The sequence below is a fragment of the Colobus angolensis genome, unplaced genomic scaffold (assembly GCF_000951035.1).
Source record: "Colobus angolensis palliatus isolate OR3802 unplaced genomic scaffold, Cang.pa_1.0 Scaffold102, whole genome shotgun sequence".
NCBI classification, from domain to species: Eukaryota; Metazoa; Chordata; class Mammalia; order Primates; family Cercopithecidae; genus Colobus; species Colobus angolensis.
The window spans coordinates 6,085,327-6,105,773 of NW_012111142.1; the positions used below are offsets into that span (position 1 = coordinate 6,085,327).

A 20,447-nucleotide genomic window follows, 5' to 3' on the forward strand; every position below is an offset into this window, starting at 1 on the left:
CACTTGGTCCTATACTACATATGGTCCAGTTGTTAGATGTCCCCAAGTGGAAAGAGCATGTGCTTGGGGACAGAAAAACCTGCAAATTCCAGGTTGAATATGAACGTTTGGTGTGACCTTGGGTAAGTTCCTTTACTTTTTTGATTCTGCTTTCTCATCTGTAAAAAATGAACACAATAAACTTTCCACATAAACCTGTTCTGAGAATTAGGTGAATAAGGCTGAATATTGTTTCTGTAAGGTCATTTCTACAAGACCAGGGCAATATGAATTATGTATGCAGTTTTCTTACTATCTGCTTTGAAACTGACAAAAAGCTTAGAAAACTTTGAGGAAGAGATGTGAGTCCAAAAAACATAGGTTCTAGGACATACAGACTTAAGTTGCTAAGACCACTACTTAAGGCCGGGCGCGGTGGCTCAAGCCTGTAATCCTAGCACTTTGGGAGGCCGAGACGGGCGGATCACGAGGTCAGGAGATCAAGACCATCCTGGTTAATACGGTGAAACCCTGTCTCTACTAAAAAATATAAAAAACTAGCCGGGCGACGAGGCGGGCGCCTGTAGTCCCAGCTACTGGGGAGGCTGAGGCAGGAGAATGGCGTAAACCCGGGAGGCAGAGCTTGCAGTGAGCTGAGATCTGGCCACTGCACTCCAGCCTGAGTGGCAGAGCAAGACTCCGTCTCAAAAAAAAAAGAAAAAATGACCACTACTTAATAGCAATGTGACTTTGGGCAAATCTCTTGCCCTCTCTGAGCCTCCATTTCCTCATTTGGCATATGAGAATAATCACATACCTATTGTAGTGACTTACCTAGAATAGTGAATGGTCCAGGGCTCTGGCTCAAGAAAGAGGTGTTCCTACTCCTTCTTACTAGACACTATCTTGTACTGCGCTTGGCTATGACTTGGAGTCTAGTCTTGTCTCCTCAGAGAGGGGATAAGCTACCTGAGGCTCTGGCCTCAATGCCAAACTCAGTTGGGTGTATAGGCAGTATTCATCAAAGATGCTTAGGTCAATTGATTGTCTTTTGGGCTTTAGTCAAAGTGAATTTCTCTCCGTGATAACCGGCCATCCCTTCGCCAGTTGGCTTGGCTCATTCGAACATGGAGAGGACGAGAAGTGAATTCTGTATAAGGACTACCTTTTCGTTTAGTATTTAAAAGCAACAATATCAGTCAGAGTCCAGTCAGGGTAGCTGAAGCTACTCTAGGTCTTTGAACAGGAGGAATTAAATACAAGAAATTAGTTTCAGCTGGATGCGGTGGCTCACACCTATAATCCCAGCACTTTGGGAGGCCAAGGCGGGTGGATCACGAGGTCAGGAGATCGAGACAACCCTGGCTAACATGGTGAAACCCCATCTCTACTAAAAAAAAAAATACAAAAAATTAGCCAGGCATGGTGGCGGGCGCCTGTAGTCCCAGCTACTCAGGAGGCTGAGGCAGGACAATGGTGTGAACCCGGCAGGCAGAGCTTGCAGTGAGCCGAGATGGCGCCACTGCACTCCAGCCTGGGCAACAGAGTGAGACTGTGTCTCAAAAAATAAAAAAAAATAAAAAAAAAAAAAGGAAATTAGTTTCATTGGTGATGGAAGAAAACTAGAAGCCAAACAGGTTGTTGAAGCCACAGAGGGGTTACCAACAGCAGACAGATGCTACCCCTCTTAGGAATCAAGGGATGACAGGAGGCAGTGGTGTGACCAGAGCCAGGAGCAGGGAAAAGAAACCAAAGAAAAGCTGAGTGGCCAGAACAGGGACCTGAGAAAGGCTGGGAGCTGGAATCAGATAGAAGATGCAGCTGCTGCTGTAGTGAATGGGAGAAAAGACCTGACTTCTGCCTGCACATCAGTCATTCTCCCACCAGTATCTACCATTGACCAAGCCTGCCCAGAGGACAGGTGCAAGGGAGCCTAGGAAGTGTAATACACAGCAGAGCAGGGGAAGGAGCACTCTCCGAGAGCAAACAGGCAAAGGACCAGCCCAGCCATCTTTCGGTAATGTATGTAAAGCATTAATACAGCATGTGATTTATAGTCAGCTAATAGTAATGATAGTTATCATCATAAATATTACTATAATTTTGTATACCTCTCATTGAGAGTTTATTCATACCAGTAACTGTGCCAAATACTTTCTACATATCATCTCATTTAATTTTCACAATTGCATGAGGTATGTGCTCTTAATAGTCTTATTTTTATACAAATAAGTAAGCAGGCTTATAGAGGTAAAGGGTCTAATTTAGTGCACAGCTACAGGACTGAAATATGGCCCGATTTATTACTCATAATATGAATCACACTGCTAATAGTAAAAGAGAGGGTACTAGATAAGCTGAACATGAAACTCCTCTCAATTACTGGAGACCTATATCCAGGGCTGAGAGCCTAGAACACTCTGTGAGCATTAAGTTTGCCCTTAAAAAAGTAGAGATTAAAAAAAAATAGAGGAGAGCAGACCATCTTTCAGGGAAAATATTTCATAGGGTAGCAATTGTCCAAATGGAGAAAAAAATACATCACTTAATGTGGTTTATAAAAGTCCACAGCGTTCTCTCTTAAAGGCACCAGGGTATTTTTGCTACGAGGATGCCAAGTTCAGCAGTCTCTGTGGGCTTGCTGTTTACCGTCATTTGATATGCTTCAACATCTGTTGCCCTTCTCGATTGATGGGTGCTTCATTTTAGCACTTCTCTGATGCCAGGCTGGTACAAAGCTTTACTACTGAGGTCCTATGAGACACTCCTAGGTCAGTAACACAACTTGGTTTGCAAAGCTGGCTAAGGGAAAGAATATTCATGGAAAAAGGTGAAGGGACATGCTATCTATCTACCAAACTGGGTATTCTTGGTATCCCTGAGTCGTCAAGTGACATCTCCAAAAAGCTATCTAGACCCAAAGTCAGGTTTCAGTGTCATGATCTGGGCTCTCAGCAAGGTGGTATATAATGAATTCTGCCTTCTTCTATAAGAGTTCCATGGAATGATTTCTAAGTTCCTTTTTAAAGAAATAAGTATTTTAGAATTTGGTATAGGGAAAAACGTGCTCTCTTTTAAAGAATTGGTATACTTCTTTGACTCCACATGACTTCACATATTTCCCAGTTTTGCCTTGTGTGGAGTTTAGTCAAAATAACCCCCAGGGGATTGCTTGAACAGGTGTTTGAGGCTGCTGTGAGCCGTGATTATGTCACTGCACTCCAGCCTGGGCAACAGAGTGAGACCTCATTAAAAACATCATAATAACTGCCTAGTCCAGGTCAGAGACCATAGATAAGCCAGATCTGTCCCATAGATATTTGGTGTGGCACTCACCAATCTAGAGTTAAACAATCTGATTTTCAACATCCTTTTGGTAGTACTTTGAGTACAAATATTAGTATTCATACTTTTCTAGTACTTTTCTCCTACCTGATACAGAATCAAATCACTTTGTCCTTTGCTGGTATCGTCCCATGTTTTGTGTGTGTGTGTGTGTGTGTGTGTGTGTGTGTGTGTGTGTATTTTCCTCTTTTTACATTGTTTCTAACTTGTGAGTTTTATTCCAGTAACCTATTTAGCCACCTATTGTACACTTTCTTAAATCCTTTATGGAAGCAGAGTATGAATGACAAATACATTGTTCTGTTTGCTAAGCAAAACTGCCAAGATCAGTGCAACAGCTGCATTCCTACTGCATCCTAGGGCTAATGCTCTCTGGTGAGTCACTTGCGCCTGCTCTACCTGCCCCACCTGTCAAAGGGTCACCATAGCTGTAGGCTCTGCCCCACCATTCCCTCAAGCAGAAGGAAAGAACTTCTTCCTCAATAGTGAGTGAGAGGTCTGGACATCCTCGAGAAGCATCTATCCTATTTCTAGCATGTGACATGTAAATGTTACTATAGGTGCCCTCCAAAGCACAGGGCTGTGGGGAATATGCAGAGGGCAGGGCTGGAGCCAGCCCACTTGAGTTTAAACCATCGTTCAGCCACTAACCGTCTAGGTGATCTTAGGTGAGCTTTTCAATAGCTTGGTGCCTGAATTTCTTGCTTAATAGAGTGGCACAATGATACCACCTACCTCATAGGGTTGTGGTGAAGATCAAATGAACACAGGGAATGATAATAGTACTTTTCTGCTGAACAGGCATTGTGTTAAATGTGCTTTCATTCACAGAATCTTTGCAGAAACTCAATGGGGTAAGTTAATATGCAACTGAGCTCAGAGAAATTAAGTAGCTTGCACAGCCAGGTGTGTTCATACAGCTAGCAAGCCGAGGAGATGCCATCACCGTGAGGTTCAGCAAGGTGACTTAGAGGGCTACTTTCTGCTGCTGCATTTGATTTCCTCTTACCCTGCCTGTGATGGACTCAGCTCACTTACTCTTCCTATTCCTTACCCCACACACTTGGCAGGTAGTTGCTAAAATATCGTTAAGACTGAGAATCCAGCCGTCATTACTAATATTTACTATGTTGAGCTGAAATGGAGAGGTATTTGTCCCGGGTTGAGGCCCAAGCTCTTTCTTCTGCTTTCAGAGGAGGCACTTTGCTGCAAAGATGAAGAGCATAGGCCTGGGGGCTCCCATGGTGCCCTGAGTTCTAGCTCCATCATCAGCCAAAGGCTGCCTCCTCTGGAAGACTTTCCCAGCCCTCTTAAGACAGTGGAAGTCACTCCTCAAATGCTCCACCATTCCATTGCAGAGTAATTGCAACTTAAAGAATAGCCAACATTAACAAGACTATTTTGCTTTATATGCAGTAACATGTTTAGTCCTTACAAAATGAGTTACAAGATAATATATCTCTACAGTTATCTTTTACAGGTGAGGCCTCTGAGACACACAGAAACTAAGTAACTCACCCAAGGTAAGTGGCAGAGCCAAGATTTGAGCCCAAGCAAATAGTCTTTGCCATTACCTTAGACTTTTTCATAATTGTATTCATCTGTGTCCAACCTCCCCCAACCAGTAGACTGGGAATTCCTTCGGTACTGACATTGTGTCTAATTCTTCCTTGTCCTGCTACTGTCTAAGGGTGTTCCTGTCACATGTAGGCTTGTACTGATGAGCCTTGGCTTAAAAAATGAAACAGCCATCCTCATCACCTACTTTGAATTGAGGCCCCCACACACGACTTTTCCAGATCTAGTCCACTGTCATCTGTCAGCCAGGCTATCACAGCCCATCCAATCTCCAGCAGCGGAGGAGAGCAGAAAATGCATCCTGGTATCACAGGAAGGACCTGAGTAAAAGGTGCATTAATGGGGGCAAAAACAAGCCAGCGGAGTGATTAATTTGGCTTCCCCTTCAATATTCTGTTTATACAAGTTCATTATATAGCACTTAATTACTAATTTGCCCTACTTAACCAAGAGTGCTTTTAATTTTTAATGAGATAAGGGAAGAAGATGCCTTTACTTAGTAAGGAGCAGCTATGTTATTTCCTTCTTTTGTTTTGCCCAGCCAATTAATAACATTTCTAAGGAAATGCATCCCTCTCATGAATTCTTTCTCCCTATCTTCTTCTCGACCTCCCAGGTTTAAAAAGAGATGGCAACAGACAACAGCCACTTAGAAACAAACTGAATTCATCTCTGACCTGGCTGGCTGGGTTGGGCAAGGCCTTATAACATGGAGTAACATCGTATTCACAAACAGTGCTATCTGATTTGGGGGGAGCTGGGTTGCATCTATTCCCAGGAATCATGAATAGCATATGTATACAGAACATAGTCACAGGTCTCCATATAAGGCAATCCTCCAACAACGCTGCTTTATTTCTTGGTGTTAATGTCAGATAATTTTAAGCACAGTCCTGGGATAGCCTACAAACTGTGAGAGGCATGGGCTTTGGAGTCAGATCTGGATTTGAGTGCTGGCTCTGTCACTTGCTAGCTGTTAGACCACAGGCACATTACTTAAACTTTCTGGGCCTGTTTCTTGTCTGTAAAGATGAAGTGAATAATCTAACTTGCAAGAATTAAATGTCATCTAAAGTACCTTAGCACAGTGCCAGGCTCAGGATAGGTACAGACAAATACTTGTTTTCTTCTCTTTAGCAGAATGTAAGGTAGGAAAATCAAAGCAAGGAAAGGGATTCCAGTGTTTTTATCATTACCTACAGGGCAAGGATTCTAGTTCAGTGCTATTCAAAGGGCCCGTCTGTAATGGTGAAAGGAGTTTGCCCCAGGATGTAAGCCAGCACACCTATTCCTTAATTGCGAACATCCTGCTATGAATAAAATGACAGCTGAACTAAACAGTACACTTGGTGACATAATTGATTTACATTCTGATGCAAGTTCCTTGTTTCACAGCAAACCTGAACTAAGCATTTAGAGACTGCCCTCTAGCCTGCAGACCACTCTGAGTAGTCCAAACTGGGTGACTCAGTTGAATATCTCCCAGGGCTTCTGAAGATCTCTTCCCACCCTCCTCTGAGCTTAGAGATGTGGCCTTATACAGAATACATCAACAGGTTCCCTTGCTCGCTGACTCTGATTCCAGCCAATGGTAAGGCTGGCATGAGATTAGAGAGAGGGAGAATAGAGGGAGAATAGGGTTAACAGTGCAGCCCTTTTCTTCCAGGGTCACTGTGCAGTCTCCACACAGCCCTCTGTTCTGGGCTTCCAGTAACTGCACTGTTCGCTCACCTCTACAGGCCCAGCTGTTACAAACCCCAGGGTCACATTCTCCCAGTGATTTCTCTGTCTCTATGACTGCAATTTTGTAAACAGTCCCTCTTTTAAACACTCTCAAATTACTCTAATTTGAGGGTGCCCTCTGTTTACCTGTGAGGACACCAACATTTACCAAAGGGATATTTTGATATACATTTAAATTCTTGTCATCTATTTCTGATACTAGTTTTTAAAATAATGGTAATCACTTACCCCCATAAGAGTCCATTTCCAGTTGTGGCTGAGCTGAACAGTCCTTGGTTTGGGAATCTCAGGTTAGTACTTGGATTCTGGCTCTCTCACTTTCTAGCCATTGGCTTTGGTAACTCACTTACTCTCTCTAATCCTGTTTCCTCATTTGTAAAATTATTATAATATTATAGAAAATGTCTTTATATACAACTTTTTTTTTTTTTTGAGATGGAGTCTCGCTCTGTCGCCCAGGCTGGAGTGCAGTGGCACGATCTCTGCTCACTGCAAGCTCCACCTCCTGGGTTCAGGCCATTCTCCTGCCTCAGCCTCCTGAGTAGCTGGGACTACAGGTGCCTGCCACCACACCCAGCTAATTTTTTTTTTCGTATTTTTAGTAGAGATGGGGTTTCACCGTGTTAGCCAGGATGGTCTTGATCTCCTGACCTCGTGATCTGCCCCCCTCAACCTCCCAAAGTGCTGGGATTACAGGTGTGAGCTATACAACTTTTAATATGGTATAACTTTTTAAAATGTTCATATTTCTTTGAAATGCATACAATTAAATACATGCTACTCAAGATTCTGATCCTAGCGCATGCTAGTTTTTTACTATTCACTGCAGAGGATCAAATACCTCTGTTAGGAAACTGTAATTATGATTTCTTTTGTTTTCTTCTGCATATTCTTGATCATTTGCCTAAATGCTGCAACTGAAACTATTTTAAGACACTGTACCTTCCACACTCTGAATAGAATCTCAAACTTTTTCTAGTAGTATGTATGTGTGTATGTGTGTGTGTGTGTGTGTGTGTGTGTGTGTGTATTTTTCAAGGCAATTTTTGCAATCACAGAATATTACTGATTTAACTAAAAGCCTTGTCTTTTCTGATCTCTCATTTGAATCTATAGCTTAATTTACTGTGTTGAATATTATACAGCAAGGATTTCATTGCTATTCATCAGTTATTTTAGTGTAAAGAAAAAAAAACCTATTTCTAGTTTATTCCAAAAAGAACATTTATAATAAAAAGTAAAGGCATAAATAGTAATTAGAGTGAGGAATTAATTACTTACAGGCACTTCTATGAGATAAATCTTACACATTTTTGTTTAGGTTTACACCAGTATGAAGTGCCATATTTAACAAAATCAAGTCAAACAGGTAAATCTTATTATAGAAAGAGAGTTCTGTAATCCTTCAAAGTTTCTAAGAACTTAGTAGATGTTTAGCCATTGGTTGCTTTTATAAAAGCCCAATTCTTAAAAAAAAAAAAAAAAGCCCAATTCTTACATTCCTGAATAAAAATTGTAGGGGGGAGGTGACAGATATATTTGGGAAAATACGTTTTATTAGCCTAAATCTTTGTGTTAATAACAGCATTTAAGTATCTTTTAATTCAAGTTATTTTAGTCTATTAAAATACTCCTTAATCTATTGTACTTCATTATTGACGTATCTTTTAATTCATGTTCTTAATTAAAGTGCTTTTTATATCTACCTAAAGGGCATTTTTTAAATCTACCTTTTTATGTCTATAAAAAGTAAACAGGCATATATTATGATTAAAAGCAAATAAGTAGAGCTAAATAATACTGGTGAGTATGGTCATTCTCTGGGGAAATGAATTAGAATATTTCCATACCAAACAGGGCACCCTGCTTATTTTTATTTCTGTGTGGGCCACTCAACCAAGGAATGATGACAAATGTGTAATGCTATTTTTTATAAACCATACCACCTTGTGAGAGGTGTCTGAGTTGCCATCGTGTACTTCCCTAGCAATGTATATGTATTTATAGGATATGGTCTGATGGAATACAAAGAGCATGAGCTTTGTATTAAACAAGTTATACAACATTTCTGTGCTTCAGAGTCCTCATCTGCACAAAGGTTGCTGCTACCAACCAACGGGTTGCTTCAAGGAGTTTATGAATGACAATAGATGGAAAGTAACAGGTCCTGTTCTTGGATCACTCTGTAAGGAACAGGAGAGTCAAATGATATGTATCTTATTTTGAAATAATTTCATTAAAAAATTACAATTTTCAGCTAATGTTTTGACTTTTATATCCATGGTATCATTCTGCAAACTGGATTGGAACCAGAGGTTTTATAATTAATCAGAACCTGATCTATTTTTTATTCTATTTTTTTTTTTTTCCCAGAGGGGTCGAGAAAACTCTTAAAAAAAAAATGTATTGTTAACCAGGTGTGGCAAAAAGGATAATGAATGTTAGGTCCAACTTCATATTCTTAATTGAATTCTTCTTTCAATGATTAATTATTATGCCATTCCAAAGTTTTCTGTTGACTTTCTAAGGGACATTGACATATGGGACAGGATACTCAGAAAATTCAATCAGTAATCTGAATCTATTTAATTAGGAATCAGAATCTCATCCAGAAACACATGCTTAAGCAGCAAAGGGCAAAAGGCTACTAAAAAAAAAAAAAAAAAAGCTGATAATATCAGGACCATATGTGAAATAAGTAGGATTATAAGAGGCTTGGGGATGAAAGCTAAATAGAACTAAAATGGAACTAAAATCCATGGCAAGAGATTCCTTATATACAAGAAATGTAAACCCTGAGTTTTCAGACCCAACTGATGGGAGTATAAATTATTACTATGTATCAGAACCCTAAATGTTGGGCACACTTTTTGCTGGAACAATTATATGCCTCTAATTTTATTTTACAGAGATAATTTAGGATGTGTGCAAACATTTAAGTTACAGAGATGTCAGTTGCAGCATTCTTTAAAACAATGGAGAAAACCTAAATATTCAAGTCTGGAGGACTGGTGAAATAAGCTATAATATATTCTACCAGGTAGAAAATTATGCAGCCTACAAAAATGATAAATAAAGAAGTTTACTACATATTTTTGAGTATAGGAAAAAAGTCTATAAAGATAAAACTTTATGCATTGTATAATACGTTTTGTAATTTAAAACTATAAAATGATTTAAAAATATGTACAAAAAGACTAAGAGAACAGAAACCATAATATTAAATAGTTAATAAGTAAATAATTTAAAATAGGTTATTTTAGGATAACAAGATAAATGTTTTCATGTTTTCTTTCACCTTAATTACATTTTCTTATTTTTGTCCCCAATGAACATGAAATGTTAGTATTCCAGAAAAAGAAAAAAAGTGCAAGTAAATTAAATTGAATGCACTAAGAAATGGGATGGTTTCATACTTCTGAACATCTACAGTATTTCAGTTTTTCCTAACCTCTGGAAACTAAGATAATGATAATCTGCTTTATTTTGCAAATAGCAAAACTGGTATTTATGGTGACAGAAAGCCAAATAGAGCTAAAAAAAAATCACAGAAAGTTGACTCTTACTAAATAAAACAGAATGGGAGACATGTTGTGTGCAAAAATCATAGGCTCTGAAATGCAGAACAGGTGATAAGTATAACTGGCTCTAAATGAAATGAATTTCATGAAAAAGAACAGAAGGAGAGGTTTCAGCTAAGCAATGAGGTTGTTTGCAAGGACTGACCTCAAGGGTAGACCGACCACTGCGGTCAGCATGGATGGTTTATCTTGTGGGCACACATTACAGAAAGGGTGAGTAATCACAGCTCTCAACTGGCCACTTATATGTATTGGTCTTGAAGACACAGGAGTCTGTCTGGAACGTGACAGGGAAAGTTGATGGTGGGAGTGCATGGAGTCAGTGATTTACAGGGGTGGCAACGCTCATACAGTGGGAGGAAGGAAGGTCTGTGATTAATTGGCTGACTCCAAGGGCTTATTTTCTTTACACTGGTACTCCCCTTAAACTGACTGCTGAATGCATTTTGATCTCTTGTCACTGTCTCCTTTTACTGATTTTTGCTTCAGATGCTTCCTCCGCTCCTTTTTTTCAAGGGTGAGGCGTAGTGGTTCAAAACAAATAGCACTGCTGGAATTAAAGCTTGTTTTGTCTAAAAAGACTTGAATAAAAACTGCCCCTGAAGATAAGAAATTACAGAAAGTTAATGACATCTGCAGGGGGCCTGAAGAAAACAGAAAGTGGAGGGTCATTTCATGTTGCCGTCTCTTTGCCATTTGATTGGGTTTTCTCTCACAACGACTTGAAACTGCTTCTTGTTTTATTTATTTGTCCTTGTATTTCTTAGAATCTTTTAACTGTCTGTGCTTAGAAAGTGTAAGCATAGTGATATTTCATAAACTTAGTTTTTTTCCAGTATGTTGATTTTCCAGGACCTGGGAGCCTAGAGAAGTGTTATGGAACACTCTCAGCTTCTAGTTATAATTCTTTGTTTTCCAAGATATTCAGAATTATAGAGGATCATTTTGTACTCTACTGATGATGGGGGAGGGATCAAGTAGAAAGGTCACAGAGGTCAAGACTACAGGGATTCCACATTCCTAAGGGTAAAGGGAGGGGAAGTGGACTTCCCTCCCACCTATTCAATAGCTAAACTTTTACCGTAAGAGCAGCATATCTGTGGCTTGATTCCATATTATTCATTAAACTGCAGATATAAAGGTGATCATGATTTGCCTTCGAGAATATTTGTCCTCAAGGAGATTGTACTCTTCAGTAAAGACACAGTTTTGAAAACTACTAAAAGGAAAACACCCTTTCTAAAGAGGGGTAGCTCTTTAAGATAGTATTAGTCATTGTATTCTTTTTTTTTTTATTTTATTATACATTAAGTTCTAGGGTACATGTGCATAACGTGCAGGTTTGTTACATATGTATACTTGTGCCGTGTTGGTGTGCTGCACCCATCAACTCGTCAGCCCCCATCAATTCGTCATTTATATCAGGTATAACTCCCAATGCAATCCCTCCCCCCTCCCCCGCCATGATAGGCCCCGATGTGTGATGTTCCCCTTCCCGAGTCCAAGTGATGTCATTGTTCAGTTCCCACCTATGAGTGAGAACATGCGGTGTTTGGTTTTCTGTTCTTGTGATAGTTTGCTAAGAATGATGGTTTCCAGCTGCATCCATTGTATTCTTTAGAATGAACAAATGGGTATATCAGTCTCCTTTGTGAGATCCGAATTTGACGAAGAAATAGTAAGAAGACTTTAGATGTCTAAAGGGAGAGAAAGCAGGAAAGGACAGGGAAAGAGAGACAGAGACAAACTAAGAGAAGGAGAATCTGAATGGATAAAAGAACAGAACAAGGAAGCTAGGAATTGTCAGCATGTTTCAAAATTTGCAATATCATTAGATCTTGTTGTTGGCCAATCTTTCATTAAGGCCCCACCAGAAAATTCCATCCAGTCTCCCTTTCCCTGATAAAATTCTCCCAGAATTGAGATACACAGAGTCTACAATAGCTATAAGCAAAATCTACAGCTGTGGATCCATTGATATCACCCAAGAAAGGTATAGGACTCCACCCCTGGCTGAAAATCATCCATTCAGGGGCCTATGAAATTCGGAAACCTTGTCTCCTCAAGCATATAAAACTTTTCCCTACCTCTGCTGTCTGGGTCCTCTGGATTCTTCCCAGCCTTCCCAGCATCTGAAGGAGGTGACTCTGGCTGAGTCTACCAAAATCGGCCTATCTAGATAAGAAGTGAAATCCTCCATCTAACCAACAGATGTGTGGTCCATGAGAAGATAAAACATCTGACTTGCTGGAATAGTTGAGGTGCTGGCAGGAATTGCTCAACTTTCTTAAGGAAGGAAAGGCAGGCACCCTGCAAACCAAGCCAAGGTCTCTGAAGTTCAAAGAAAAGACTGTATTGAAGTTCAGGTTGAAAATATGAATCACAGAAAGAAAGCAATTCAGTTTTGCCTCACCTTGCCAGAATCTGGAGCTGGTCCCCAGACCTGGGGCACAAAGGTTGGCCCCTCTTCTTTGGAGTGGAGCAAATGATGCTAAGTCTACACACATTTTCATTTTCAAAGCAGTTCCAAACATTTTATCATTCTAATGACATTGATTACACCTGAGAGGTCACTGGAACTTTCAAAGGCTCTTTATCTCAATAGTCCCATATGGGTGGCAATTCTTATTCAAATATTAAAAAAAAAAATACATAAAACAGACAAATAAAACAAGTACCCAGAGAGAACAAATGACATTGTCTGAGGATAGTAAAGCAAGCACAAAACTCCAGACCATGGGGATTCTGTCAGGTAAGTGATGACAGATAAAACCTCAGGCCTCTCTCAGCTGGGGGGACACTAGATTGTGTCTCCTGAAAACGATCAGGACAGGCACACACATCCTTGGGTTGAACAGGAGACATGAGCTTGTCTTTACAACACTGTGAGCCTTGCAGCTGCTACTCAAGTCATCAGTTCCAAATCTGATCTACCATATCTTAGATTCTATTCCAGAAGACTAACAGCAAATCTCACGTAGCCAAGATGTCAGTGTGGAATTAAGCTCAGCTTCCAATTAGGGGAAGATGTGAGTGGAATTCCTTTGGAGCTGGAAATCCCGGTTTTGAATAAGATATCAACGAAGCCATAAGTCATGGTATGAAGCACCTGGTATAGCAGCCTCATCTTGACATGCTATTCCTTGTTTGAGCTACAGACTATCTCCTGATTTGTGACCTATGGCATTTCTTTTCAGAAAATACACCACTGAACACTTAAGAAGGCAGAAAACATTTTTAAAGAAAAAACAATCGAACACATTAGAAAAAGAATGACAATCAGGATAAGATACAGACCCAGAGAGAACTTCATTTCAATTCTGCTTCTACCCTTTCTGTGTAGCCTTGGACAAATAACTTCAAACATCTCTGAAACTTGGTTTCCTATCACGGAAGGATAAAAACATGCATCCTGCAAGCAGGATGACTGTCAAGATTAAATGAGGTGTCTTATCTCAGGCTACTATAACGAAATGCCATAGACCGGGTACTTAAACAACTGAAATCTATCTTCTAACAGTTCTGGAGGCTCAAAGTCTGAGATCAGGGTGCCAGCAAGGTCAGGGTCTGGTGGGAGCCCTCTTTTGGCTTGTAGAAATGGACTTCTTGCTGTGTCTTCACATGGCAGAGAGAACAAGGAAGCTCTCTGGTGTCTTTGTATAAGGGCCCATCAGACCTTCATAACCCATGAGACTAGGCTCCTGCCTTCATGATTTCATCTAACCCTAATTATCTCCCAAAGACCCACCTCCATATACCATCACATTGAGGGTCAGGGCAAATTTTGCAGGAATACAAATATTCAGTTCACAACACAGGGTAACCTCTGTAGAACCTTAGTAAGCATCCCTCCTGTTTTAACTTTTATAATTTGTCACAGGAAGGGTAAGATATCTAATTGTGAGAACATCTCCGTCAACTGATACATTAAAATGATAATTGACCATTTATTGATATTTCAACAACAAATATCTCCATGTGCTATTTTTGAGAAAGGACGAGACTATCCAGAAAAAGTCAAGAATTAAACTATACCATCTTTGTTTAAAGATTCACTCAGAACCCACAAGAATTCATGAATGGATTTAATTCCTTGTGAGGGAGATTTCACAGTCATTAGTTTCAGAGGCTTGGATAGTGTGTAGTGTAGCACATTTTCCAAAATGCAGTACAAACAACATCACAGTTTTACATCTATCTGTTCCTAACAGTGTACCCTTAAGTTTTGTAAGCTTTCTGGATCTCTATTGCCCAATCTCTGTGGTTCATGAAGCATTGTTATAGGTATTAGGAAGATTATGCAAAAAGCACCTAGCACAGTATCTGGCACATTAAGAGGTTCACAATAAATGAAACTCTAATTACGGAGCTACTAGTTATTTGGCTTGTAGTCCTAACCTTGAGAGCATGAGCAAGTCATTTGGACACTCTGCTGCTTAGCTGAACAAATATCTCTTAAACATTCAGTTGAGAAGTAGGAGCTAGACTTCTTGATTCTGGCATTTACTCGCCGTTTCATTTAGGCTGAGTTATTTAACTACTTTATGCCTCAGGTTCCTCCACCATAAAATGGGGATAATAGAGTTGTTGCAGGGACTAAATGAGCATGCTTGACACACAGAAAGAACTCACGATGTACTGTTAATTACTATTACAGATAAAGAAGTGGAGGTACAGAGAAGAGTGTTTAGGCCACAAGAGCTGGCAGGTAGTCAAGCCAGGATTTGAGCCCAGGTGGTCTAATGCCAGAGCCTGTATGCTCCTAGCCTCCACACCACATTCGTTCTTTATCTTGTATTATTTTAGCACTCAAAACCTCTCCACAAAGCCCCATGTGTGCAAAGTCTTTCGCAATTTGGTAGGAGGGAAAGTTCTGCCTCTCACCAGAAACTAGTATGTTTCCTCTTTTTGAAAATAAGAATTATGCAATTTATCATGTGTTCTTTTTTGTCTTGGCTGCCAGGAAGCTCAGAGCCAAATTATGTGTTTAATCACAGCCACCAAATTGTTTCCTTCTTCCTATATCTTTGTCCTTATTTTCCCTTTTAATTCCTTTTTTATTTAATACTAACATTGTCATTTGTGTCTCTTGCTGATAGAGGCCTTAAACGTATTTGGAAAATGGTGGGATTGCCATAAGCTTTTAAAAATCTGAAATACACACGAAAAACTGAGGTTTTGAGGCTTACCTGTTTCATGTGCTCAAAGAAAAGTGGTCAAGGGGAAATTTAAAAGGAATAATTTAAAAGGTATTTTAAAGAAGAAATAAAAAACAAAAACAACTGAAAAACAGAACGACCAACACGAACTGAGGCCAAGTCAAATGAAAACTGCAATAAATATGTCTGAAGCTAGAAGTGTTTGTGCTTTCCCTGGCTGGAACCTATCATTTCTTAATTATATCCTGTGTGTGTTTTGTAAAATGCGAGCTGCTGTCAAGAGGAAGGTTGGCCTCAGACAGGGGAGGAGCCACAGCCCACCCCCTGGTCTTCACATACCTGTACAGAAGCGAAATCCCCTGAGGCACAGGCACCCAGAATAGCAGCACCCACAAGAACAGACTCCACCTCTTGCGACAGGACCACAGGCATGCCTGCGCAGGACAAGGCCACACCTTGGTTAGGGAGCAGAGCCAGGGGAGTATGAGGAGCCAGCAAGCAGCCACAGTGGCAAAAACACCTGACATCAGGGCAGCAGCAGACCTCCCTCCCGACTCCCCACAGTCCTCCCTTCCTTGTTCCTTGGGATTATTTGGTTCTAAAAGATTTCACTGCCTGTGCCTGCTGGTGCAGTAGCCAAGGGCCCAAGGGAGCCAACACCATATATATCAACTCATGAGACCTCAGTGCCCAGGTTTTTCAGGCTTCTGCAAGCTGCTACCTGCCATTTGATTCAAGTTCAGATCCACAGATGTTTATTAAGTGCTTTGCTGGCCTAGGGAATACTGAGATGAATCGCACTGTGCCCTGCTATTCAGGTTTCAGAGAGAGATGGATGAGAGAGAGGAAGGCTACTCTTTCTCCAACCAGGGGGTTGGTTCTTTAACTGAGATGTGCTAAGGGAAGGAGGTAGCAAGACAGGGTATGATTCATCCCTCCAGGGCTTCTCCCCTCTCTCAGGGTACATGCCACAGTCCTTACAGTGGCTGACAAGGGGCCCTCCCTCCCAGATCTGGCCCCACTTCTCCCCCTCTGATATCCTCCTTCTCTCCTTCCAGCCACATAGTCCTGGCCTCCTTGCTGCTTCCTGAGTGTGCTTCGGAAGCACCCATGCTGTTCCCTGTCTGGAACACTTCCTCCTAGATGCCCACATGCTAATTGCCGGCCCTTCCTTCAAGTGTTTCTGCAAACATTACCTTCCTACTGAGCATTTCCCGGCCATCAGATTTAAAATTTAAAATTACAACTTCCCTCAATACTTCTTACCCCCTTAACTGCTTCATCCCACCTTCCAACATTGTATTTTACTCACTTGTTTAATGTCTGTCTCCCCTGCAAGAACTTAAGCTACAAGAGGGGAGGGACCCTGTTTTGTCTACTGCTGAATCCCTGGCATTTAGACCAGTATCTAGCACACGGTGAGTGACTGAATGATGAGGGAACACATTTCTGGGGTAGTGGTCTTCACAGATCACAGTGGAGATGAGGCTTAAACAGGCATCTGAAGGGTGAGCAGGGGTCCACTGGGCAGGGAGGAGCCCTCTGTATGCTAACGCCCAGAGGTTGAGGGTTCATGGTAGGTTTAAGATTAATAGAAATAATTTAGGATTCTTAGGTCTATAATGTATAGATTGGTCTGCTCATCCGGAGATGGCAGCAAACTTCACAGAGGTACCCTTGTGGTATAAAACCTTCTTGTACTCAAGCCGTAAGAGTTATTTTCCCAAAGCTTAAATTTCTTTTCCTAGGTTGTCTGAGATTTTCCTGAGGCACTCTCTCTACATCCCATTACCTCCCCACTCAATTCTTTCCTCCAGCTACCCAGAGAAAGAGGGCAGGGGACCAAATTCCCACTGACACCCCACAGAATTTAGAAATACCAGCCCTCATCTGGGCCAGGGCTTAAGGCACTGCCAACATGGTGTCGGGTGGGAATGCTGGGAGAAGCTCAGACCTGAGTTTGCTTCCTGGTTCCACTAGCTCTGTGTCCAGCAAGTCACTTACACTCTTTTAGCCTTGGTTTCCCTAAATGCAAAATGGGAATGATCATAAGATGTACCACACAGGTGTGTTGTGAGGCTTAATGAGAGGGCACATAGTTGGTGCTTAGCACATTTCCTGGCCTACAGTAAGCCCTGGAGAAATGATGGCTGCTACTGTTAGAATTCAGGTGGATGGCAAGTGAAGCCTCTCTGCATATACTAGACCTGGGCTAAAAACTGGATAAGTGGGGAAGGGACAGTAAAGGTTCCCATCAACCATCCAGAGGGGAAGGACAGATGCCAGGCCACACTGAAGGGCTGTGCTGACCCCAGCAGGAGAGAGCACTACAAGCCTTTGAAGAATCCTAGGAATGGTACAGATGGGTGTGCGACTGTGACCACCCAGCCTTCCCTATGGACCTGGGGAATTTTTGAAGACAGTGCCTCCAAACACCATTTACTTCCCAGGCCTTCCTACCCTGCCAAAAGCGCCCCCAGTTGTGAGCAGGGAGGAACTGCTCACAGACTCCTCCCCTTGCCAACCAGAGACCTACGTGAACCTGGTGAATCCCCTATCAGCTCTCAAGTTGCTGCCCAAAGTGCTCTGAACCCAGACTGCCAGAGTTTGAATCCTGGCTTCCCCACTGACTTAGCTGTGTGATCCTAGGCAAGTTACCTAACCTGTGTGTCTCAGCTTTCTCATCTGAAAAATGGGGTTAAAATTCCACCTATCTCAGAGTTGCTGTGAGAACTAAAATTGTTATTATAATAAGGCTCTTGAAATGGTGTCTGGCTTAGAGAAAGCACTAAATTAGCATTAGTTGTTATTCTTAAAGTTTACCTTACTTCTGATGTCTCTCCTCACACCTGTTACCCAGGGTGAAATCAACCCACTGCTTCCATTTGCCTCTAAGACCAATCCCACCTCTTCCCTTCCTCCCTCCACCTACCCTGTGCCTGGGAGACTGGCCAGTGGGGATCACAGCTGTGGGCCCCTGCCCTCTAGGTACATCGTTGACTAAGCTTCTGCTGGGCTGCCGTCTTCACACATCCCATCAGGCTCAGATTGCCTGCTCCCTACCCTCACCCTTGCAAGCCCAGGGATGCAAACACTGTTAGTATCCCAAGGTACTTCTTGGTTGTCTGGGCTTCCAGCACCCTGCCCACAGTTCTGTACACTCTTTATTCAACTTCTCTCCAGTTAACCTAATTGGAGGGTGTATCTGTTCTCTGCCTGGACCTGACTGACACTGACACATCTTATCCTCTGGGTCCGCACTCTACTCACTCTGGATATTGGTCATAAGACCAAGGGCACTTTTTCTGTGTTTTATAAAGAACCTCTTGGCTGGACATGACTGTTCTTCTTAGCATCCCTGTGCCAACCTCAGGGCTTGGCGCACTGGTGTGCTCAGAGAATGCTTTTGAGTGAATAAATGAAAGAACAAATAATTAAAATAATGAGTAAGACCAGAAGAGGGAAATCCCTACTGAAACTACCAGTACTAAAAAATAAAATTTAGAAGAAGGAACATTTAGTCCCAAGTCAGTGGAGGAAACTTACAATTACTTAGTACATACCAAGTCTTTCTTGAAACCACAGTTAACCAAGTGACCGGGGTACAAGGAGGTTCTTCCTCCTCATGTAGACAGCATTTCCCAAGCTGGCAAAGCCCTGCTCTCCCTGCTTGTACAGAGCAGGCTGTTCTCAACATGGCAAAGATTCACTTTCAAAATCATACCCTGCTTTTTTTTTTCCCTCAAATGTCCCTCTTTCTTTTTGGCACGGGGCTTCCTGGATGGAACAAGAGAACTAACATTTACTGATCACCTACTTGGTCTAGGCACAGAGTTTGATGCTCACAAACTTGCGAGCATTTATTCCTCAGCAGTGATCTACATGAGGGAGATGAAAATGTTGTTTGTTTGTTTGTTTGTTTCAGAAGAGGGAACTGAGACTCAGAGAGGTAAAGTAACTTGCCCAAAGTCACAGAGCTGATCTCCTGCTTTTTCCACTGTTCCACACTATCTCCAAAAAAATCTCCCAAATTCCAATGTGTTTTTCACATGCATTTCTGAGAATCATGTTCCAGGTCAACAGTCCTCCCTAACTCTGTCTCTGTAGGAAAACTAGAGCAATACAATGTTTAAAGGCACCAATGACACTACGTCTATACTGGCTGCTTGTGTACGTGCCTTTTACAGGGACAAATGCAAATGTGTTCTTTTCTCTGAGTGCTGGGTGAAGGAGAGGAAGAGGGCAGCTTTGGCTGGAATGTGAACTATTTTATCTGATGCATTAATGAGTTTAGCAGAACCCAAAGCATTCAAAGGCAGATGCACTTTGCCATCACTTGTCAGTCACAGGCTCTAAAAGGCAGAGGAATTCCAGGCTAAAGAAAAGGTCCCTTTGTTTGGAACTGTAACTGGTCCATAGTTAGAGACAAAGGGTCCAGTTTCAATCAGAATCCAAATAACGATTAACAGCCTTTTCATTCAACAGCCTAGAGGAGAACAGTTTCCAAAGCAGAACTTTCTGTGAAGCCGCTGCACTCCCCCCTCCCCCCCACCCCCCATGCTTCTGAGTCAGCCCAGCGATGTAGGGCCTGGAAGATGACCCATTTTCACAAAGTCCGGGGCTGCAGTGCCGAGTCAGTACTGGGGTCACTCACAGCTAGCTGTTCTGCTCTGGGAGGCCCTGTTTCCCATTTTCTAGAGTACTGTGTTGTCCAAAGCTGATTTTCATCTTTCCTCTTGCATCGCATCCAGATAGGAAGCTTTTTGGCTATCAGAAGGCTGGAAATTGGGGCCGGGCGTGGTAGCTCATGCCTGTAATCCCAGCACTTTGGGAGGCCAAGGCGGGTGGATCACTTGAGGTCAGGAGTTCAAGACCAGCCTGGCCAACATGGTGAAACCCTGTCTCTACCAAAAAAAAAAAAAAAAAAAAAAAAAAAAAAGGCTAGAAATTAGAATGTCACAGATGAAATTTTAAGCTTGAAAGTTACCTGAACCAGCCAACTGATTTTCAGATAAAATGTTATGGTTTTTCTCCTGAGGGCAATTATAAGGCAATCTGGGCT

General features: G+C 41.7%; 1 protein-coding gene across 4 annotated transcripts in view; it reads right to left on the reverse strand.

Annotated features, from left to right (window-relative positions):
- The window catches only part of FGGY (FGGY carbohydrate kinase domain containing), a 441,241-nt gene that overhangs the window by 76,282 nt on the left and 344,512 nt on the right, over window positions 1–20,447 (reverse strand). For all 4 annotated transcript variants that reach the window (XM_011941258.1, XM_011941249.1, XM_011941265.1 and 1 more), the window contains one exon: window positions 15,725–15,819. In XM_011941258.1, the coding sequence (XP_011796648.1) occupies window positions 15,725–15,819 (95 nt within the window). The remainder of the gene's footprint in view (window positions 1–15,724; window positions 15,820–20,447) is intronic.